At 45.0% G+C, this 23,926-nt stretch overlaps 1 protein-coding gene across 10 annotated transcripts in view; it reads left to right on the forward strand.

Annotated features, from left to right (window-relative positions):
* The window catches only part of anks1ab (ankyrin repeat and sterile alpha motif domain containing 1Ab), a 24,802-nt gene continuing 876 nt past the window's right edge, over positions 1–23,926 (forward strand). Inside the window, exons 1-15 of one of the 10 annotated variants that reach the window (XR_005098013.1) lie at positions 556–967; positions 4,243–4,309; positions 8,892–9,007; positions 14,063–14,161; positions 14,632–14,778; positions 16,331–16,438; positions 16,693–16,860; positions 17,545–17,682; positions 17,817–17,888; positions 17,972–18,055; positions 18,123–18,260; positions 18,342–18,518; positions 18,929–19,027; positions 19,137–19,249; positions 20,415–20,492. Coding sequence is in view for 8 of the 10 variants with exons in the window: in XM_037252091.1 (XP_037107986.1) it covers positions 701–967; positions 4,243–4,309; positions 8,892–9,007; positions 14,063–14,161; positions 14,632–14,778; positions 16,331–16,438; positions 16,693–16,860; positions 17,545–17,682; positions 17,817–17,888; positions 17,972–18,055; positions 18,123–18,260; positions 18,342–18,518; positions 18,929–19,198 (1,851 nt within the window). In the remaining 2 variants the exon portion in view is untranslated. Of the gene's footprint in view, positions 98–420; positions 968–4,242; positions 4,310–7,666; positions 8,457–8,891; positions 9,008–14,062; positions 14,162–14,631; positions 14,779–16,330; positions 16,439–16,692; positions 16,861–17,544; positions 17,683–17,816; positions 17,889–17,971; positions 18,056–18,122; positions 18,261–18,341; positions 18,519–18,928; positions 22,630–23,926 lie in introns of those variants that run through there. The other 9 variants (XM_037252091.1, XR_005098012.1, XM_037252092.1 and 6 more) reach the window with 9 other exon arrangements.

Consider the following 23,926-nt stretch of genomic DNA (forward strand, 5'->3'; position numbering starts at 1 on the left):
AACAGATGTGACATCATGTCTGGCCTCTGAACATAAAGGAGCTCGAGTGTGACCTCCATTTCAAGCGTCTTTGGCAGAGGCATTCATAGAAGGCAAAGTAGGCATCCCGTCTTCAATGTGCACCAGTAACCTGATTACCCGGTTGTCACTCCGGATAAGGACCAGGCTTTTGGGATGCTTCTGGGATTCTCAGTCTGTGGCAGAAATCTTGGGATGTTCTCGGGAAAGGATGTTAGCTCATGCATGGAAGGAAAACCTAACGAGCTAAGAGGAAGCACGGTTAGCACTAATTTTTAGGGCTTGGTTTAAAGTTGGGTGCTAATGGTTGACTTCAGTTTTAGGGTTGAGTTAGCGCGAGTGTCAGAGATAAGGGTTAGGTTATGCTTGTGTCAGGTGGAATTTGGATATCTTAAAGTTTCCCCATCTAAATTAAAAATGATGTTCCTGCGAACAATCTTTCAGTTTCCTCTTTGGGAATGTTCCTTAGACACGTGGAGCAATGTGACTAAAAGGAGTAGGCAGGGGAAGGCAACAGGATACGATCAGGGGGTGGACCTTGCTGATTCGCATTTCCACTTCCATTCCCTTTCTCTCCACTTTGCTCCACTTGACTTCATCTTTGTCTTCCAGTCTCCGCACTCACTGACAGATCCTGGATTTCCTTGTAGAGCTGGAGAAGGAACCACCCTGGCATAAAACAATGGCGCTATGCACGCCAAGTATGGATCCCTCTAAAGCCATCCCAACTGACGAGAAGGAGCCTGGCGAGGTTTCAGCCGGGTTGACGCCGCCCGCCGTCAACCTGAGGCTGACCCGAAGTTTGTCCAAGTCGGACTCGGACTTGTTGGCGCCGCCGCTCGGGGAAGACGACGGAGGTCATACTGCTCGGAGCGGATCCGTGTCCAAGTGCAAGCAGAGCCAGCCCTCCAAGGAGCGAATGCCTTCCTTCGCCTCGGAGTGGGATGAGGTAATCCACGATCTGGCTTTGAAACTACGACCGGAGGCCGATAAAAGGGTTAGTGTGGGAAGAGGGCAAGGCGTTGCGTTTTGGAAAAGTGAGGAAGGAAGTCCCGCGGAGGTTGCCATGGTAACACCTGCGGGCCGCCGCTCTGGCGTGCAAGCGACTCGGTGACTGGCGGCATTCTCCGTGTAGCATCCAGGGCTAATTGGGCCTCTGCTGTCATGACACATCCACTCAGTGTGTTATGAACACTACCCTCTCTCACCATCGAGGGCAGTGGCGAGCACCAACCATGGCAAATCTAGAGAGCAAAAGCCGCAGCCAGAATATTCAGAGGTTTGAAGGCAGTAGCTGCAAAAATAACTATCATCATTATTATGACTGTTATATTTAATAATGACTACTAAAACTTTTTTCCCTTAACATTGATTGAATTATTGTACAATAATAATAATGATGACAATAATGAGCATGTATTATGTACTACAAATTGTGTACTATAATGTAAATATAAATTATCATTATAAACATGCAAGTAAAAAAAACTTTTTAAAATCATTGCAACAATACAATAATGTAAAAATATAAACGTTTAGAGAAGCCATCTCGTTCATGACAATAATAATAAATACAACTATTAATTCTATTTTTTATTTTGATAATTGCTACTGTTATTATTGCCAGTTTAGGTACATATTTAAGGATTAACTGATGATGATTGCTTATTTTCATCAGCATTCGAGGAGAGTATAATGACAACTACAAAAAAATATTACCGACATAAAAGGTGTCGTGATGTTTTATAATTGGCTTGACATTTTCAAGTAAAGTGTTTATGCAAAAAATAAAAACCTCGAAAGTAAATTTCAAACAATATATGAATTAAACTAACACACACTCACACTCGTGTTTGACGTCGACAAGGTCACAGCCACTCTTGATCATCCACTTGACATTTGGCGGACACGTTGAAGTTTGTGTTTGTGCACAAGTCGTCATTGTGTCATCACAGACAGACCCTTGCTTATCCCCCAGCCAGCCTCCTCTCTCCTTGACACCAGTGTTTATTCAGGCTGTGCTGGGTGGGGTGTCCTGTTCTCAAGGGCATCCTGTTATTGCAGCTGCTCCCCGACTCTCTGATGGTGTGCGCGACACGTTTGGGCTATTTGTGCACAAAGCTAAATATTTGTGTGTATTATCTTGGGAAGCCATATGACAACATTACACACACACACACACACACACACACACACATACTGACTCACTAAAGATATCCATCCATCTGTCTGTCCATCCGTCCGTCCCTCCATTGGCCCATCCACTGACTGCGCTTCTGTATTTCATAGACTCAATACGCTGTTTGTTAGCCACAGGTACATATGAAATAATAATTATGTATATTATATAGAATGCATAATAGTTATGTATCAATGAAAGACAATATACACCGTGTACGTACGTACATATAGAATGTATACTGTATGTGCATATAATATTTATAAGACATGATAATCAAGTACAAATGAAAGACATTACTTGCTGTACATATGGTATATGTATATATATATATATATATATATATATGAACATTATATACTGTTTATGCATTTAGATATATACTATTCGACTCTGATTGTAATTTTGAATTGTAGCAAAACTAGTTGCCAACAGTCGACTGCTCATAAAAAAAAAAGTTGATTGAACCTCGCACATCCTGGAAGGCTTTAAAGGTTAAACACAAGGAGCGTTTCTCTGCTCTAAAAAAAAGACCTAATTGGACTGTTCTATTTTTTTCACAAAATGACCGTGTTGTTTTGGCAGCTTTAATAAGACAAATAATACGCTGCGGTCGTTTTGTATCCTCAGTGCGGATTTGGGTAGGCTAAAACAACTGTGTGCGTGTGCGTGGCCGTCCGTGCACTAGCACCACACTAGCGGCAGGCATATGTGATGTAATATTTAGTGTTTGAAAAAGCCCCATGCACTGGTTGGCTGCTGGTGGCATCAACACTGTGCAAGCTGAGCCTTGATTCATTTGGAAGGCAGGCGGGCGGGCGGGCACGTGGGACGCGTGGCACACCGCGCCTCAAGCAACGCAAAGCTCATATTCACTCCTTGAATTAGCCCACTTACATTCTAAAGCACATACAGTATACACACGCATGCACACATACATACATGTATGACATCACATGCAACCTAAGTGCACCTTTATCGGAGTCTGTCATCAAAATGTCCCTTCAGTGGGAGGGTGTGATGATTTATTTAAGTGCTTGCCTATGTCATTATGAGTTGCACATACAGTGCTAAATATTTTACATTTAACGCATACGTATTCCCAAACATTAAGGACCGAGCAAAGTCTCACTTGAATTTTTTTTTAATTTATGATTGAAATGCCTTTTTGGAGCATCAACATGGCCCAAAACTCACCAAATGACATTCTTTTAATCAATAATGTTGCCCACTCAACATCCAATTGCAACCTGGTCATTTTTTGTTGTTGCTAATTTTGTTTTGCCCTCCTCCGGGTTTATCAGAGGATTTCTCAACCGTGGGCACGTTTGAGATTCTCGTGAGACGACTGGAACGACAACTGTGGGCATGTTAAGAAACTCCCAGTGAAACATTCCCAATGTATATTTACACAATTCATTTCAAGTTTATGTAAAGTTTCTATATTTATATGGAAACACATTTACCGTACACGTAGAAAGCTTGCAATTTAAATAATTTGAAAAATCCTTTTGGGAATTATGAGGGCGCAAGGAAAGCATACATGTGACATGTACAACATTTGCCCCCGGGTGTTCGAACATACGTTGCAAACGTTCATATCAATGTGGGACACGCTACGTAGCTGGCTGAATGCTATAAAAAAAGGCCAAGATAAGTCAAGTGTTGAGTAATAAATAAATTGTCAAATAATAAATAAGACACAGATTAGAATTGAAATTGGATTATTCCTCATGAATGTCAGACACAACTTTTGTCCTTTCAAGTTTTATACAAAAGTGACAAACACTGAGCTATAAAATACAAAGTAAACGCAGAGCAGTGAATTATATTTGACATTATTAGTGCTGTTATTGGAGTGTGTGCCTCGTCAATATCCTTGTCCCATTGGCTAACGCTGGCCTATTTCTGCTGTGTGGGGCAAAAGAGCCCTCTGCCCCTACAGCCTTTTGAGCATCACCGCCTTATGTGTTTAAATCAGTTTTTAAACGTTGCTGACATTTCCATTAAAATGAAATATGACACGTCGTTTTATTTCCCAACAGATTGAGAAGATCATGGACCTGATCGGCGCCGGCATCAGGACGTCAGATAAGAAACAGGCGAGCTCAGGTAACATATTTTTTTTCCCCTCAATTTTATTCAAAAGACGCAGTGATTTTTATTTCTCCACCTTCCTACCACCCCAAGAGAAACGAACATAATTTATTGGTGTGCTAATAGGAAATGACAAGTGGGGGCTTGGGGATTAAGTGAGACTTAGTCAGGAAGCCTTTACAGAGCTTCTTATTGCTCAGCGCCGCATTTATGATAGCCTAGTCGGGTTTATGCGCCGGGCACGGCACGCCTCGACCTTGTCACTGATAACATCGGCCCGAATTATTATTGCTGTTAAAAAAAAAAAAAATCTGATATACCTGAGACTAAGCTCGGATAGAACACAGACTGCCAAGGAAACGCTATCCTTATTTGGAGCTGCACCAAATGCTCATCTTTATAGATGCTCCCCATTAATATGCTTGCAGAGAAATGAAGGAAAATGTATTTTTGGAATATGATATTAAACCCAGATTTGACTCGTCTATGACTGAAAGACACACAAGAGGCTTTCAATACAATCAATCGTATAATGTCTCCCTCTTCCCTTGAAACGTCCTGCTCTGTGGTTATCATCACCCTTTTCTCAAAATTCCCCATTTCCTGAGCATTCTTGGTTCGAAGAACTACCCGAGCGCCTGGGGTTATTCTGGATTACATAAAAGCGAATACGCAATGTGTTTGTTCACCTTTTCCGCCTCAACAGACACACACATGACATATAACATAGGTGTACGTGCACTATTTATAAGCCAGTGTCCCACATTCAGCTGAGTCACGTTTGCTGCTCCGGAGGTTAGCGCCGTTGCGTTTTCCCTGCCATTATTCAAATGTGTGTCACGCGCTAAAGAGCCGTCGTTTCAGGAAGAGGAAGCGTGATACTGTGAGTGACGACACAATGTATGGATATCAATAGACTGTCAGATGCGTCACTTGGAGAAAAAACGAAATCGCTGGGGTGTTCCGAGGACAACTCGGCAATGTTCTTGCATGTAAATCAGGTTAAAACAGAGCGACTGCAAGTATTAACAGTGCATAGTTTGTGGACAAACAAACACACACACACACACACACACACACACACACACTGATGTAAAACAAAAATGAAATAAATAAAATCCTGTCCTCAGTTTCCCTGAATTAATTCAGCTTTGCCGCTCATTTCCTCACGTGTTGACAAGGAGCCGCCGCTACTTCTGATAAAAACAAATGCGGGTTTGAGCCCCGTTGTCTCCTCCTCACTGGCAAGCGACCAAGTTGGCATACGCCCGCGTAGCTTTAACAATTATCGTCCATATATAAATTCCTTCAGTTCCAACAAAAACAAGAAAATTAACCTCATTCCACTACTTTTAGAGGGGACTGTAGCTCACAGGGAAAAAGGTTCGTATGAAAGTGATGCTGCTAAAAAAGAAAGGATGCAATCCATCATGATTGTGGCCCACTTTCCACCCTGCAAGAGCATAATTATGTTACCCTTGTTATCCCAAAGCAATGGAAATTACGGGAAGGGGTGGTTGATATTTTTAACAGGCTTTGTCTGGATGCGCTGGCGTTAAAAAAGCCCTTTAGTCAAGCTATGGGGGTCTCACGCTGAATTACAATTAGATCCTTCTTACTCGCTATTAGCATCTTAACTCGCCCATGCACGGCCTCATCTTCCTCAGCCACTGATGAGCATTAGTGGGTCACAACCCGCCCACCCCGGCCTTGCCCTTTTTTACCTCATCACTAAAACCTGGAGCAGAAGAAGCAGCGGCAGCACGGCCTGCCAATCAAATTGGACGTGAACTCAACCGCCAATTTGGCCTTCCTCACTCGCCATCCAGGAGGCTGTTTGTGGGCGGCTTGAAAGTCTTTATAATCCCGCTTCAGGTAACGCCAACCACCATGGCCGCCGCAGAGAGCAGCAATGCATGCTGGGATATCCGCTGCCTATGCGGCAAGAAGCTCCAACTGGATTTAATAGCAAAATCATTCAAAAATTCCATCCATCTATTTATTTGGTACTATATGTACGGCTGGAACACATCCCAGCGGACACCTTGGATTGATTACCTGTCAATCACCGGACTGACGCACAAACAAACACTTGCACACACTTTGTAAAGACTTAAGAAAATGTACATTCTTAAAAGTACCTAATGTACATTTTGGCAAACAGCAAAGATAAATTAGTCTTCAATGAACTGAAAATTTGTAAATGTTTAAACAGCTCTAAAACCGCAGTTGCTTTTTTTTGTCGTCTGGAATTGCTGATTGATAAATGAAATTCGTCCTGCATTTACTGACCATTGCTCTATGTTCAGAAAATTGATCTTGTCTATGGTTTGCTCTCCGTCAGGTTGTACTTCCAAACACACATTTTTTTGGTGCATGTCCCTCGTTGATGAATTATTTAAGCGTTAGCTTGTTTTTTTGCTGACTCCTGTTGCGTTTTTCCATTTTCTGTCTGAACAATAGAAACAAATCGTGTTTGGATCTTCTAACCTGCGTAAGCCACTAAACAATCGACATGCTTCTTATTCAATATAGCATGCGCAGTATACCATACCATGTTTATTTTTAGGTTTGGAGCTATTGTAGTAATACTTAATGCGATTAAGATCAAAGTCTCCCCAGACTCTGCGTGTTTTTCTTTTTTTCTTTTTACATAAGATCCAACCTGCGAGCGTGTTCTTGAGCGGATAACGTGAGAATGTGGTCCGACACGACAGGAGTTTGACTCCTGTCTGTCATGCAACCCACTCTCACTGTGCAGAAAATATCAAACCAAGATTAAAGACATCGAAAGCAAGGCAAAATATGTGTGTGCTTTGTCAAAATATTTCTTTTTTCCAAACAATTTTAGAGTATTAAATCGGTTTAGGTTCTTTCATTCCGCCCAGCCGTATTTGATTGATAATGTCAAGGTGAGCGGGGTGTGGTTTCAGTGCTTTCAAGGAACACGCCCATAAAGATTTGTCACAATTCTATCACCTCATTTTGTATACTTGGCGGGGTTTTTTTTCCCAATCATTCCAACTTGGCAACCTTGTAAAATGACACTTTACTCTGTGGTGTGTCAAATTAAGAAGCCATAAATTTCCACCATTTGAAATGAAGTAATTATATTCTTCGTTTCATCCTGTTTTCCTTGCTCTGTTCAAGCCACTTTCTGCAGTCTCTCCATCAACCCCCGTGCACATTTTTGTCTTTGTTCCAGTTAACCCCGTTCCATCACCTTAGAACATGACAGTCAATGCAGCGTTTCCCTTTTTTTCTCCACTCTACCTGTGGTGTCCTTTCTGCACCAGCAAGATTAGAGCACCTCTTGCATGTGCATTTCTAATCAGTTAGAGAGCAAGAGAGAGAGAGAGAGAGAAAGGAGTGTGTGTGTGTTCATGTGAGACAGAAAGCGAGCGAGCGAGCGAGTGAGGAAAGGGTAAGGCGAGGAGGGGTGATTACGTGGAGCAGCACCCCATACGGCAGCCCTGCAGTGCGATCCGGAAAAAAAGGGGGGCTTGGAGATCGGCTGCGCAGAAAGCGCAAGAGACGAGGACTGGGAGGGTGTTCAAAAGAGCAAGGATGAGAGCCAAGGTATAGACACAGAGGGAGGAGAGGAGAGGAGAGGAGAGAAGGGAGTGAGGGGGGCATGATCTTTGCTTCCAGTCGTGGGGGAGGACGGCAGCGGCAGCGGCGGCGGGAGATTGAGGCAGATCGGGAAAGCGGCCAGGCGGGACGGCATGCCCTGTGAGCAGTGAGGCGCTCCGTGTGCCCCCCCTTAACCGCCATTCCAGCAGGGCCGTACGGGCATGCAGCAAAGCGGCCAAGGAGCCAGGTGGGCTGCGGCGGTGCTCCTCTTCTTCTCCTCCTCCTCGTCAACGTCGCGGACGCCCCGGGGGACGAGCGTCGTCGTCTGAATGCCTCCCAGGACTCCCAACCTCCCACTCGGGATTATGAAATTCAGGAGTTGAGGAAGCGCCCGCTCCTGCAGGATTTTACAAATACGCCCAACTACCTACTTAACCTTTGTGGCTCGCTCACACCCCCCGCCGAAAAATGACCGCGCCGGTACCTCAAGTGTACTTTAAGAATGCTGCTACCTTGCTCGTACGAGCCGTGCCCTAGCTCTCAAAGCGCTTGACCAATGAAGCCATGGGACTCAGCCAGAGCTTTACAAGTATGTGGTGACCACCCCCCGACCCCGACTTTAGGGATAGAGTGTGTTGCTGTGTGAATACCAATGTTTTTTGTGATGTCTTTGGAGCGGCTTGCCTCTCCGATGCTCGGTGGGCCCAGTTTAGCCCAAATCTGTCAGCCGGGTTCCCCGCTCTCCCTTCACTCTCGGCTGACCGTAAGCCGTTAGCCTGTCCTTCCCCTTCCTCCGGTGTGGTAGCCCGCTGCGGGGTGGGAGCCCCGTCGACCTATCCCCGAACCCTCCTGTTATTTTTCCAACCTCGGACCCTGCCTCCCCTGAGCTCGGCCTGGTGCTGCTGCACTCGCCTCTGCCCGCGCTGGCCGAGGATGATGTGGCAGTGCCACGTGTCGTCCTCCGAGTGCCGCTGCTACCGGCTCAACGGCTTCTCGCTGCTCAAGCGCTTCCCTCTCTCGGCAGATGGGGCGTGCGGCAAAGCCCTGGACCAGCCGGTGGGCGAGTGGCTGGAACGAGCCGGGCTGCCGCAGTACGAGGGCAAGTTCCTGCTCAACGGCTTTGACGACCTGCGCTTCATGGTGAGTCACCTGGACCTACCCCTGACAAACCCTCAGGCCTCTGCTTCCTGCTCCTGTCACCTCACCCCTGCCTCCGCCCATCCGCCACATCGGGGGCGGGCTAACTTTAGTGCGCAAGTCTTTCTTTTTTAATGAATCGAGCAGTTATTTAAAAATATTTCAACATTCTTATTTTATTATTTACATGAATTCAATTAACTGATTTATTTCTAGGGGTGAATGTAGCATTTTTATAGGTAAAATGTTTTATTCACAACAAATCAATGAACTATTTCATGATAAATGAAAGAAAATATTGTATAAAGTTAAGTCATAAAGCAACAAAAATTATGTAACAAATAAATGAAGAAAATTTATTAAATTTGCTTGTTTATTTTTTAACTCACAATTAAAGCAGCCTTTTCATGAAACTGTTTTAATGTGTATGCAAAATTTCCTTTTTTTTTACAAATATTTTTGGCTTTACTACTTACAGTAAATAAAAAGTAACAATATACGCAAAATTGTTAACGTTCTGTTTTCTTATATTATAAAATAATTACTTGATTAAATAATGCAAAATAATGTTAATGCACATGTATTTTCTTCCTCTGCATTGCACTGAGGTGAAGATCACGCAGATTGATTGACCATGACCCCCCCCCCCCCCCCCCCCCCCCTCCCTATCCTCCTTTTCCCAAGCGGGAGCATAGGCCACCCTCATTGCCATGACAAACAGCCATCAAAAGCCATTAACTTTTTCCCCGTCATTAAAAATGAGATGATCTCATTCCACTGTCTTTGCAGCTAAATGGAGCTCACTTTTAATGCACTGCAGCTTCTTCCAGATAAACTCTGCATGCTCCCGTTACGACCGGTGTGAATGTTTCACACAGTGAAAAGAGGCATATGTTTGTGAATTTCTTTAAAACACTATTCTGGTGACTTCATGTCTCATCTGTGACATGCTTTTGTCAAAATAGCGCAAGGATCAAGAATCAATGTACACTTGACATGTTTTTAGGGGCCCGGCTCGCTACTCCCCATTTACCAATGGCGACCACGGCTTTTGTTACTGTGACAAGCGGGGGCGGAGCATACGTTTTACAACTGTCCCTTGTCATCTCTCCAGCAAGTGTATGCGTGACGGTGGGCTGCTGGCTTCCCCAGAGCGTGGGGGGGGGTAAAAAGTGCAAGTGTCCGTAAATACAGCAAAAGCATTTTAACTTGCAAACTTCATATATTAAACCAAAGACAAATGCAATCTTTTGTCACGCTACAGAAAAACTCAGTGCAGTTCTGCTTTCCTTTGGGCTTTTTAACGATGAACAGGGTGTTGCACCCATGATTGATGTGGGTGTCTCCGCATGATCATGTTTCAGACGGTGTAGTCTAGCCATCACTCGAAAGTGGCTCTGGATCTTCACCCAGTCAGGCTGTCATAGTTGGAAAAACTGTGGCGGGGCATATATGATGTAAATGAACATGACTGTTATGTGACACTAAAGCAGAAGAGGTTGTTCAGACATTTTATTTGGTCATGATTCCCAAGCAAATTGGCGCATCCGGAAAGTAAGCTCATCGTCATGGCCTCCGCCCACCCTAATTACATATTAATCAGTTGATTTAACTGCACCTCACTGCGCACAGCATGACTGAAAGCATTATCATGTTTTATTTGATTTTTTATTTTTTTTGCTAAACAGAGAAACGCGCCTTTGACGTGGTTCGCTCCCCGGGTCAAACCATGGCCGCCGCAGCGTAAATAACGGCTCCCTGGGGGGCTCAGAGCGAGCGTTTGAGCTGCTGTTGGGTTACGTCACCTTGTCACGCCGGAGCTCGGCGAAGAGGCGTGGAGGGAAGCTGCTCCATGACCCCTTTAGTATTCATGCTATCTGATATGTTTTTGGACATTTTTCAGTGGAGTTGCTTTGATTTACAAAACCCATTGCAGGAGCTTCAGGGGCAAAACCATTTTTGGCATTCAAGACCAATGTCAAAACGCATTGTTTCCACAGACACTTGGATAAAGGGAACTTATTGAGTGCTACCTTTGTGTTGAGGAGATTCAAAGCATTTTGAGTGATTTGCGTACTGTATATTCATTTCGCAAACGAGTTACTACAATGGCTATAACTGCTGGATCTGCTGGGGCGCTGTCCCACTTGCCCCACCATGTATCTGACCAACATTAGTCAATATCAAGTTTACAGCCAATATATCCCTCCCATGTATGCATGTCATCCGCAGATTTTCATTCAATCCGATTTATATATGACAAATGTGAAATTGAAAAACTGCGTCTCAGTGTTAGATTGGATGATTCCGTGCAGGAGGGAAGATTTCCCAAACATAATGTGATGCAGACCATGCTCATTAAGCATTCTGATGTTCATTTGTGTATGATGCCTCGTGTGTCTGCTGGACCTGACACATCGGTGAGATAAATGATGGGCTTAGAGAGCTACGCCGATGCGATGCTTGTAAACAACGGCAAAGGTCAGACGAGTTTGGTAGACGGGGCGGATGTTTCATCGCGTGCCCTTTTAACATGCTTCCAGATTTGTCAATGTCAACAAGCAAAAGTTCTCCGGTAGGGGGCAGTGCTTTTTAGAACCGCTTTCAAACTTTGACACACCTTGCTGTGATTGTATAGATCATAAAAAAAGGGCATGTTACAAATCAACATTAGTTTCATCCTAAAATTCAAATTGAACTTGATTTAAGCTCATTTAGATTTTGGTCAATTTGACCCACAATATAAAAACTAAAAATCAGCCTCTTGGCACTGTGTAGGAGCTTAAAAGTAGATCAATTGCAAAGTGCATTTTGAGAATTCATGCTGGGCAAAGAGTCACAGCCAAGCCGTCCGGCTCTTGATGAGAAGTTTCCCCCAGCGGCCTGGCCCGGCCCACGGTGCAGAGAAAGCAAGCGCATGAGTGCTGAGGCGTTCTGTGGCCAGTGACGAACGAGTGCGCCGAGAGGCAGCTTTTGAGGGATCATGAATTATAAACAGCTATGTGCTCATTCTCATCATTTTTACACGGCGATTAGCATTTTCCGCCCATCATCGGTCCCTTCTATGCGCGGCAACTTTATTTTAGTATTTTTAGAGTGCTAACACTTGTTGCCTTGATGTCCGAGCAAATGTGGCAAATTGTCTCCTGAGAATTATATTCGTTGCAAATGTGTCTGTACACCATAAATATTACATGTAATCGCGCGGCTTTCAACAAAAACGCTCCAGTGTGGACATGAGCATGCTCAAGCCTTTTTCGGGTCCTATAGAGAATTTTATTTAGGGCTTCAAGTTGAAATCCAAAGCAAAACGTTTATGTTTGACATGGCTTTGGCCTGAATGTCAAAACCTAATTACATATATCTAGGGAACACTGTAGCCACCTAGTGGCCAGGAGGTCCCAAACAGCCACTAAGTTGGCACATGCCTTTGGGCCAGCTCTGCACATGAACACACAAAGCATAACACATGACTGAGTGACGCCGTTCCTGCGAAGGTCTTTCGGAAAATAGGAATGAAGACAATTTGGCGTACGGGGTCAAGAGAGGGCTGCTAATTTAGCCAGAACACACAGCAAGATAGAAGAGAGCTATCATCATCATCATCATCGCCATCGCCGCCACCACGAATCACATCACTAGCAGCGTGCGGCTCATTAACTATGCAAGTACTCAAGCGTACATTTTCCCGTCACGTGACGTCAAATAGAGCCTCCCCAGGCATCGTCCAAGTGGGGAGAATCTATTTCAGGCTCCTATCCTGGATTTATGGCTGGCGACCTTTTATTAATCGGGCTGCAGTGGTGCTTTGAGGCCAAGCCAGCGGGATGAAGCGAAGACAGAACATTTTAACATTCTTGGCTTGAAACAATCAATATGCAGCAGTACAGCAGCACTGGGGAGAGAAAAACGCTTAGATGCACATTTTCCGGCCTCGCTCTACGGCTGCATTCAAAATCACTCCCTATTCACTAGATACAGTAGCTGTTTGGCAGAAGTAAAGTACTTGAGTAGAAGTACAATCATCTTAACAGAAAATCATAACACAATCTCATTTTCAACATGCACAGCGCTTTGTTTTATGTTTACGTTGACAGTAAGCAATCTCGAAGTGGCAATAACTTCTTTTTCAAAATAAATGTCACTGAATTAAATGAATACTGTCACATTGTTAGTGGCTTAACCTTAATCAATGGGTTTGCATGTCATCAATTAGAACATTTATGTACATTTTGTAGCTGACTTATGTGGAATCATTTAAGTTGTTCTTTTCCTATACTCTATTCCATTTGATCAGTGTCTGTGTCGACTAGATATTCTTCTCCATAAATATCATCATATAGAGAATGAGTGAATGATTATATATTCACTTATCTCCTATTCTCTAATTACTCCATTCTCATTTTCAGTGGAATTCATAGCAAACTACAGGACAGCATAGTCTCCCATATAAAAGCATATATATAGCTCTCCCGATAAGGATCCGCTTTAGGAACCACAGAATGTTCCTGGTTTCTTTCCCCGTGTCAATGAAGGCAGCTCTTGTGGACGCATCCACCAAGGCTTTCTTTGTTCCCGACGCGTCGCACTGCATCACATTGATCTCGCCGCGCCATGCACAATTTATTTGACTTCATTGTCCTCCCACTCGCCTCGTGTCAAGCATGCGCTAAACACTCGCATCCCAAGCCATGCTTGCAGCCAGTACGGTATGGATTTGGTCAGTACGGAGCATTCCGTGAACGCTCAGCCTCTGGCCAGTAAACGTCATGGGCTGTTTTTGGCTGCCGACCAGTCTCGGGAGTGCCCGGCCTCTTGTCCAAAGACAGCTGGGAAAGGCTCCAGGTCACACGTAGCCCTAAGCGCTATGCACACACACAAAAGATGCTGCACTGTTTTCCTAACCCACTCGCTCGGTTAGTGTGGACTTTGAGCAGATTGAGTTATTCCCCCCCCCCCCCAGGGTTGGATTAGTTATTTTGACGAATCGGATTCAGTTGGAGAGTGTATTTGGATGGCCATTGAGTTCATTGGTATGCCTTTCCTGTGTATGTGCAGGGAAGTAACGTGATGGAAGACCAGGATCTCCGAGACATCGGGATCACTGACCCAGGACACAGAAAAAAAATCCTGCACGCGGCACGCGGACTGCCCAAGGTACTCCAAGTTTTTGCGCTTGGGAATAAATGTTCTCTGTTTCTGGATGTATTAATATGAGATGCATGGTGCCCACAGGTTGCATGAGGGATCAGACATTTGACACTATTGTGCATTAGAAAGGCCTAAAGCACATACAGACGAGCTGAACAAGCATTTTCCCTCCCTTGTGATCAAAAGTGCCCAATTGATGGATGACTGTAAACATTTATCTTGAGCTTGTGGTGAGGGGTGTGCTCAGAGTCATTTTTCTGAACTGCTGGAAAAATGACAGGTCGGGAGTGGCCGCTCGACGAATTAATACTTCCAGTACCAAATTACATTTACGAGAGCACCACCCATCACCGTTTCCATCGCTCAAGTTTCGATGACATGACATCCCATAATCGACCATTGGCTGACTTATTGTGAAGCGTTAAATATGGTCGGAGGAGGCCAAAGGACACTCACCTGTGACGTTCCTGCTGCAGGTCAAAGCTCTGGGATGTGACGGTAGCACATCTCTGGCCTCGTGGCTAGACGGCCTGGGCCTGCACGAGTATCTGCCCAATTTCCTGTCCAGTGGCTACCGCACGTTGGAGTGTGTCAAGAACCTGTGGGAGCTGGAGATCATCAATGTAAGCAGCCTTCTGTGACCCAAACCTTACTCTTTCAAATTTATGCCACAAGTGGAAGTCAAAAGTTGAAGCCACTTACCCAAAGAGGCTACTGTGTGATGAGAGGTCTTTAGAGGTGAAGCAGCAAGTGATTTCTTGCCCAAAGTTCTAGAAGAGATCGAAATTTCAATGATTTACATGCGGATTGCATACGCACACTTAGATGGTGCATTCAGGTCCACTTTTCCTCTTATAAATCTATTCAGGTTTATGGCATGTTGTGTGGAGAAAGAAGGTCAACTGAGGACACCTCGTCTTCCGCTCCCTGGCAGTTTGCGCTTTTTCAAAACCCTCCCAAGATATTTTGCTTTGTGACTCACTGGGGCTGGGGCTATCACATCGTTTACTCTAATTTGTCGAGAAAGTCGCAATTATGTATTGTGGCAAAAATACCACAATCAAGTTTGCCTCTAGTTGTATTTTCTTTCATTAGCTTAGTTTCAGCTGAGCAGCGGGTTGAGAACATCAGTGTGTTGCCATGGTTACATTCCGCAGACTTTCTTAAAGCGTCCCATCTTTTTTTTCTTCTTCTTCTTCTTCTTACATCGCCGCCATGCTCTGCAGCATCTCACGGCAAATCGAGCATTGCCGTGACCTACAAAGCGCTTTACGTTCCCGCACGCCATCTTAAGTGCTTTATTATGAGGATTTACACAACCTCCAACCCCCGTGGGAACGCGAGACTTCCAGACCAATTCTTCCCCGAGACGGGATGAATAATTGAAGTCTTCAGACAAAAAGAGATATGCACAATAAGTCTGTTGCTGAGGATCTCGTAGCGGCAGAGCTAATTGTAGGCGGAACGTTAATAACAGACACGAGTGTGCTAATAGGCAATTATGCAAATTTCTCCCATACGGAAGAGTTTTTGACTCCATAAAACTAACAACCTCTGACGACTATAATCACAGTTTTAACAAGGAGGAACGTGCTTTGAGAAGGTGAGCATTTTAAAATACATCAAACGAGGATTCAGCTAGCGTACAGGGTGGGATCATTAAGCCAAATGTGCACAGGTAAGGCGACGATTGAAATTACAATGACGTGAAACTGGACCTTAAAAGTTCCGGATAATTGAATGTCAAATCACTTGTCTCGTTACAACAAGTAGCTACTGTTCTGGTGCCTCTGGTAAGTGTGGCTGTTTTGGTTAGCGATCGATTTAAAATTAATTCCGATTATTATTCTGTTTGGTAGTCCTCTACTCAGCAGGTGGGTGAGTTAACGTTCACTCAGGCCGTTATCATGGTTCGTTAGTCAATCAGTCTGACCTCTATTTGTGCTATGGCCTCTATATTTTGCGAGCAAAATGGGCTCACTGTGTTATTTAAGCACGATGCACAAAGATGCCTCGTGAATTATGAAGCGAGACAGTAGCGTATTCAAAACTGATGGTAAAACAGATTGAGGCTGAATTATTGATGGCCAGTCAAGGGGCGTGTGCTGTGGATTTCAGAGACCACACATTGTATTGTTTGGAAATGGCTTCTCAGAAGGCTCGTTGCTGCCATAGGTCATCAGGGTGGGTCCACTGGGCCACAGGAAGCGGATCATCGCTTCTCTGGCCGAGAGACCTTACGAGGAGGCGCCCTCCAAGTCCAGACGGCTGTCTCCTATCATGGTGAGACCTATGATACGTACTACACCATCGGTTTCACTTCCTTAGAAAGCGGAAACAGGCCTTAATTCGACCGACTTATTGATGAAGCAAACCAATGTTTTCCGCTTGGTAGAAACAGGACTATGTAAAACCAAGAAGATAACAGCTAAAGAATCTCATCGAGAATTGTTGGGGACGAATGTTGGATCAAGATCAGGACATGGCTGTCTAAACATTGTATCATCACGTGATGTGCACCTTTTTCTCCCACTCAGTTCCATGACCTCCTGTCCCAAAGCACTTGCCCTCTGGGCCAGATGGACCCCTACACCAGTCGCTCTATGGACATGCTGCTGCCCCTGGCCGAGGCGGACCGGCGGCGGCGAGCGGATCAGGACGGTAGCGTCTCTCTGCGTTCCTACTGTGAGCGGCCGCGCTCTGTCGTGAGTTCCCGTTTTCTTGGCATCCTTTCATCGTTTCTTCGTAGAATTTTACAACCACTTTAAAACTTGGAACATTCTCAAGTCGTGACTTCCGCACCATTAAAGGGAATTGTATTAGTCCGAAGATAAAAATTTGATTTACAATACATGCTCTTAATTAATTTACGAAATCAACCGAACAATTAATCATTATTATTTAATTCAGTGGGGATGTGTGGGGGAAGAGTTCATTTTACGCCACTATAAATCTCCAACTTGGAAACAATTTACAGATGCATAACCACGATTAGATGGTGATGCACCATTTCATATGTATTTCTATTTATTTCTATTTATATATAATTCATATATTGAAAATGCTGAATCTGGTGAACCCCCAGATCTCAGTGTATACTTCCGCCCGCACAGTTGTGTCACTAGCGAATTGACTTAATACGTGAACCCGGCCAAAATCTGGGTCCGGCTGTCATGAACTCTCGCAGCTCTGACTTGACGGCTTGGTCCTCAGGTGAAAGCGCTAAGAATAACTTCACTGCCACGGCCAAATGTTAGCGTTGGCTAAAGGTCAAAAACTGCTGCACAAACTCAAACAGTCTGGAGTGCGTGACTCCACGAGACATTTTACTCCATATGTGCAACGATATCAAGCATCCATTATCCATACTGATGATGGTGTCACTGCAGGACCGACACAGCGAGCGACACAAAGAGTCTCGTGTGAACCTGCGGCCGCCGAGCCACTCTGCTACCTACGCCACTGTGTCCGCTTGGCACCACCAGCCTGAGAAGCTCATCCTGGACGCCTGCGGGTACGAGGCAACTGTAAGTCCTACCCTAACCTAATTAATCATTCCAATATTTTGAGATAACAACACACCTCCTCCCTAACATTACCTTATTATATACATTTGATGATAGTCTCCGTGAATGTCTAACCTGGTGTGTTCTAATGGCAGTACTTAGGTTCAATGATAATCAGGGATCTACGGGGGATCGAGTCCACACAAGATGCCTGTGCTAAAATTAGGGCAAGTATTCCTCAAAATATTCATCCATTCATTATCTGGATACAGATTTTTTTTTCAAATAAGAATTATTGTTTTCTTTGCAGAAGTCAAAGGATTCTAGAAAGGGTCCTGTTGTTATACTCTCCATTACCTACAGGGGCGTCAAGTTTATTGACGCAGCCACAAAGGTAATGACGAAAAGCCTCCGGGAAAGCATGTGCGTTTTCTTTCATTCTTTTCCATCTCTCCCGCTAGATCATAGTTGCAGAGCACGAGATCCGAAACATCTCCTGTGCTGCCCAGGACCCGGATGACCTGTGCACGTTTGCCTACATCACCAAGGACCTGAAAAGTGGCCACCATTTCTGTCATGTCTTCACCACGGTGGAGGTGGTAAGTGCCGGAAGACCATTTTATCCGGAGTATGAGGCCGTATTGAAAATGCCATTTGGGCAATTTCCCGCAATTACACAGACGCAGACGTACGAGATCATCCTAACTCTGGGCCAGGCTTTCGAGGTGGCCTACCAGATGACCATGCAGGCCAGACAGAGACACTTTATCCCCCACTCGTCCCTGGGCTCCGAGGTCGTCGAGACCAAGAGCAGCCGACCCGCGTCGCAGGCGTGGAGCAGCATGAGGCGATCAGCAGTGAGTAGTGGCACTATTATTATTCTTTGAATGGATTTACCTAATACGAAGGACTGAGTTTGTCAGAGTCATCTTCCATTGAGTTTGTTCAGGAAGTTGCCCACGCACTCTGTTGACACATGGCAATTTTCAGCCAAAACGGCCTCCCAACTCATTTTTACGTATACAAATGCTTGCGGTGCCAAGTGAGAAATGACGCAAACTTTTCGTGAGCTGCCTAGTTCTGAAAATGAAACAGACCGATCCGAATTGTAACTATGAAGAAGGTAAGCAGAGCTGCATGGTTGCAGAGTCCTCGCGCACGCACCGTTGGAGAAGCATGGGCACAATGCTAAGTGTGTCTTTTAACCTGTCCTTGTCTTCTTGTCTTCTTGGTGCTGCTGTCGCCCGCCGCCGCCGCCGCCCACCAGGGTGCCCCCGCGCTCGAATGCCGCTGCTGTCACTGTCACACGTGCACCACCCACCGTCCTACCTTCCTCCCGTTGCACTCCGTTAGCCCCGGAGTTCAGGTCCTTCTCTTTCCTTGCCTCTACTCACCCCCCGGCTGCCGTCGCACACCCGCTCACGCACCCCCTTCCCGGCTGCCACCTTCATCATCTTCCTTTCCTACCACCGCAGATTCCATTTCCCTCTCGCCATCTTTCCTCATGAACGACGTGAGCGCAAGTGTCGCAGTTTAGCTGAATTCCCGGTTGTGCTTGGTGGATGCTTTCATTCATTTGAATTTGAAGGTGACTGAGTGTAAGCTGTGCCCGTGGGATGTGTGGTCAGTATGTTTGGGTTTTTTTTTTTTTGCCTTCTGCTGTGGGTCGCTCAACACAGGACGTGACACAAGAAGGCCTGAGAGGAATCCAGAATCTCAGAATTGTGAGGCAGATGTTCTAACCACTATGCATTTTCTTTCGCTCAACTCAGCACTTTGTAAACAAGCAGCTAAAACAAAGTGCTGCACTTAAATAGGAAACGGAACATAAAACATTAGACAACTGAACAATTTAAAAATAACAGTAACAAAGTTCAAAACAAGACAAGTCAGGTGAGTTTCAAACTTCCACAGTAGGTGTCTAATGTGCACCGAGAGGTCATTCCATACTTTGAGACAAGTGACACAAAAATTTCAACAAAATATCTGCTTAGACTTAGGTACCTTTAGGAGCAGCTAGTCAGTCACCTGACCTGAAACACTGAATCGTAGCATAGGGAAGAAACAGCGCGTCAGATCCCTGACTGTAGAGTAGGGCTGTCACTAAAACTATTCAAGGTTTTTAGGATCAATTATTCTGTTGATTAATTGAATAATATATATCTTTTTTTAATTAAGGCCCAAATTTGAAAATTCATAACGCTTAGCCTATCCAGAGCTAACTTTGCGCAAAAAAAAAAACGGGTGTACCCTGAACTTTTTGTCAGCCAATCCCAGGGCACATACAGACACTCATCCACACATGGACAGTCAACCAAATGGGAATGTGGGAGCTACCGGGAGAAACTGAACAAAAGGATCATGCGACACCCCCACCCCCATCCCACCCCAGAACAAGGCCCGAGCTGAGATTCAAACCCAGAACCTCAGAAGTGTGAGGATGTGCAAACCACTCATCCACTGTACTGTGTGGGCTGAACAAGTGTTGTCTCTGTCCTGCTTGAGTTGTGGCATTATTATTTCCGGGGTGTTCGCTCACCGCGGCGGCCCGCGGAGCCCGTCAATCATCCATGTGGTGGATTGAGCCCCGAGCGCCTGCGATCGGTCGCTGATCGATCGCCGGGCCGTGGAGGGGAAGCCTCCTCCGCTGACACCCGTCTCACACAATCCCTCTCGTCCCTTCCACCCTCCCCTTTCCAATACCCTCTTCCTCCTCCTCCTCTTCCTCCTCCTCCTCCTGCTCCACCCGGCAGATCGACCCCCTGGAGACGGACGTCGACATGCACTCCTTGGGCAGCACCTCCTGGATTTTGGACCAGCACGACGCCAACAGGCGGCCCGTCAGCACCAAGTACGAGACCACCATATTCTGAGGCCCCGCCCGCCCGCCCTCTCTCTCTCTCTCTCTCCTAATCAGACCCCCTCAACCCGTGCCCCCTTGCATCCGGTTGGCAATCCACGCACAGTTGGAGCCCCGTGCCTTCTCACTGTGACGGTGTAGCCACCCCTCAGGGCTGCCTCCTCCTGCACCTCCACGTTTTGTTTTTCTGCCCAGCAGCCTCCTACGAGGATACCCCCCCCCCCTCTCCCCCTGACTGCGGCTGGGGATGCCCCCTCCCTGGACTGAGCTCATTTTTTTCCCTTGCATTTCCAACCCCTTGATAGATCGCAGAGGTTGCTTATTTGTAAATTATGTCAAAGCAAAGGATTTTTCATTTTTGGACTTTTTTTGTTTTGTTTTTCTTTGTCCGTGTGTAGCCTCTCTTGTCTTACCAGGCATCTACCACTGTGAGACTATGAGGAGGAAGAGGATGCCAAACCAATGAGCAGTTTTGTTTTTGTTGTTATTTTCTATGCATTTGTACACACACACACACACACACACACACACACACACGCTGGATGGGTCACTAACACACTTTGCTGCACTTTGAGGAGGTCGGCAGCCCGATGTCATGTCATGGCCCCCCGTGAACACCACCCAAGACTGTACGCTTCCAACACACTTGAGTGAGAGACTGAGGGGGACGGGGGGGTTGTGGGGGTCTCTGCTCTGGCCTTGTAACTTGCCCTGTGCCTCTCAGCATCACGGTAGCACCGAGAGACAAAACCAAGTAAAAAAAAAAAAAAGAACAAACACTGTGTTGACACATGGCACTATCCCTTTGAATATTTCAGCCGAGGCATCCGTTTTGTGATACTCTTTTGATAGGCCGAGGCCGGCTAAAACATCATGTGAGACGATTTTTGTAAATGGAATCCAAACATCCCCTGAAAAATTATGGAGGGCCCGAGCACGCATTTTCCCCGAAATGAACATCTCATTATCACGCTTAAATGTGTGTGTCGCGTCACATTTCAAGAGGAACCAAATAATTTGTTGTGTGTTGTGGTGATAACGAATGGATTTGCTATGCTGAGATCCACACACACAAACACACAGCTTCATTTTGTTTGAAAGATGTCATTGTGGCGACAACACACTTTTTGCCACCCCCGCCCACTGTCCCTGTGTGTGTTGGCAGACTGTTAAAGGTGAACTGTGCGTGTTTGTGTGGCACAGTATCAACAGCTGCCTACTGGCCACCGTGTTCTGACTGTTAGCTTCCACTGGTGATGCATGATTGCAATGTTTTGTCGCTGTTTTGGTGCCTGTGGCAAGTCGGGCCGGTCTGTCTGCGTGTGTGTGTGTATGGCGTCTCTCATCCAGTTCCGTCCATCGCCTCGGTTTGAACATCCCCAGTCAGTCAGCCAGCCGCTTCCATCCCACCGTCCGTCCATCTTCATCCCGCCGTCACGACGTCACGCATCTTCACCTGTCTCGTGCGTCACCATGGCAACCTGCTCGTATGGCTACAAAGCAAGCATTTATTTAAGCCAGACGTTCAGAGCTTCGTATACTACGTATAAGCCTAACCTAAACCCAAATACGGCTCCCAGGGTACCCAAGTCGATGGACGCGGATTTATTGACACGTTCATTTTGCGAGATGGCGGAAGCTCACTGTTCGGCTTCCACTCGTCTCAGTTTTAGTTCTGAACAAGCTCTTCTTTGAGTTTCAATTTTGATTTCTAAGGCAGCAAATACAGTGATGCCTTGAGATACTATTCCAGCAAGAAAAAAATACAATGTGTTTTTTTTTTTTATGAGAAAATATATTTCAAGAAATATTCTATGAAGTAAAAATACAACTTGCTCCTCATTCTAGTGTGTGTACCTTGGCCAACTGCAGGCACCATAAGATAACAGAGCCACATAGATGCTAATTGTTAGTCCACGAGGCTGTCTGGACTTTTTTCATTGTATGTTATCATTAAGGTAGCAGAAGCTGTGTTTGTTTATATACAATTAATGGATGGATGTGTAATTCTCAGTTTTATCTTTGTTTTGCCAGTAAGTTACAGCTAAGAGTAGAAATAAATAGCTTGAAGCCTCTTTGTTGAAGAATGTTTACGAATTATATCTGCCAAACTCCCCAAAAAAGAAAAATCCATTTGTTGGCTTGTATCTTGAAAAACAGAAGTTGGGTCACTGGTATCTCAAGGCACCATGGTATTGAAATCTATTACACCTCTACGATGGAACCACTAAAAGTTGAAGAGTGACTCAAATTGAAAATACTTTTGTGCAAAATCTATATGCCTATTAGCATGTAAAGGATAAACGTTTGTCTTTGTCTTTCACCACAGAAAAGATGTTTCTGTTTGGTTCCTATGCTGGTTTTGGTCAAACTATGGTTGGGTTTGACTTAATTGCAAATGTTTTATTGCTCTTCAAAAATGGTCTTCTATAAAACTTCTCTTGTGTTTCACTTTAGATTTTGAGCTCTATGTTAGGCCGGCAGCAAACACGCCGGCCTGAATTAATTGTGCACTCTTTTGGTGGCTTTCGTGTCCAGAAATGATCATGAATCCTCGTAGAACAACCAAAACTGTTGTGCAGAACAAGTTATACCTCGATGTGAAACCTCAGCTTAGTGAGCATCTAAGGTATTAATTCGGTTTTGCTTTATTTTTGGATTTTCATTTTGTGACGTCACTACTGAAAAAAATACCAGAATAAACAACCAAACATAAAAAAAAAAAAACCCACTCTAAATGGTTCCTAATTTGATTTGATCTATAATAGCCTGTTTATGCATCACTATAGCTGGGCCTGGCCCAATGCAACTTCCTAGAAGAAAATCCATTCCACCTCAACTCTGTAAATGTTCAAAATGGAACACTACAAAAGGTTTACTTTGATACTTGATTTGGACCGCTCTGACGATAACTGCGCTCTCTGTTGGTAGCAGTCCAGAATGGAAATATTCCTCCCTGTCACCTGAGCGATGCACTTTGAGAAAAGGTTTGTGCAAAGGTTCTGAGGTCTAAACAGTGCTATTTAATTGTGCCCGTCACCATTATTTGTATGAAATCATTTTCAGATGAAGACAAATCCTGGTAAAGTGAAAATCATTTCGTAATTGTTAATTGGTAGGGGAGGGGCAAGTCATGCCGGATGACACCGGGCCTTATTTTAGACAAGCCTCCTAGAATTAAAATTGCAGGCATTGTAATTGCACTGAATTGTATTTGTCAATATATAGTCCAAATTTTAGCTCTACATTTAATTTCCAAGGTAAATATTGATAGTCGGACCAGACTCCAGCAGCAGCAGCAGCAGACATATGAAGCAAGTTGTCCGTCCGGGCGTGACGCAGGTGACACACCCACCGTGCGTGGTCTTGTTGAGTCTGTTAACATTTGGTGTTCTCCTTGTGTAG

Source organism: Syngnathus acus, chromosome 5, assembly GCF_901709675.1.
Source record: "Syngnathus acus chromosome 5, fSynAcu1.2, whole genome shotgun sequence".
Taxonomy (NCBI): Eukaryota; Metazoa; Chordata; class Actinopteri; order Syngnathiformes; family Syngnathidae; genus Syngnathus; species Syngnathus acus.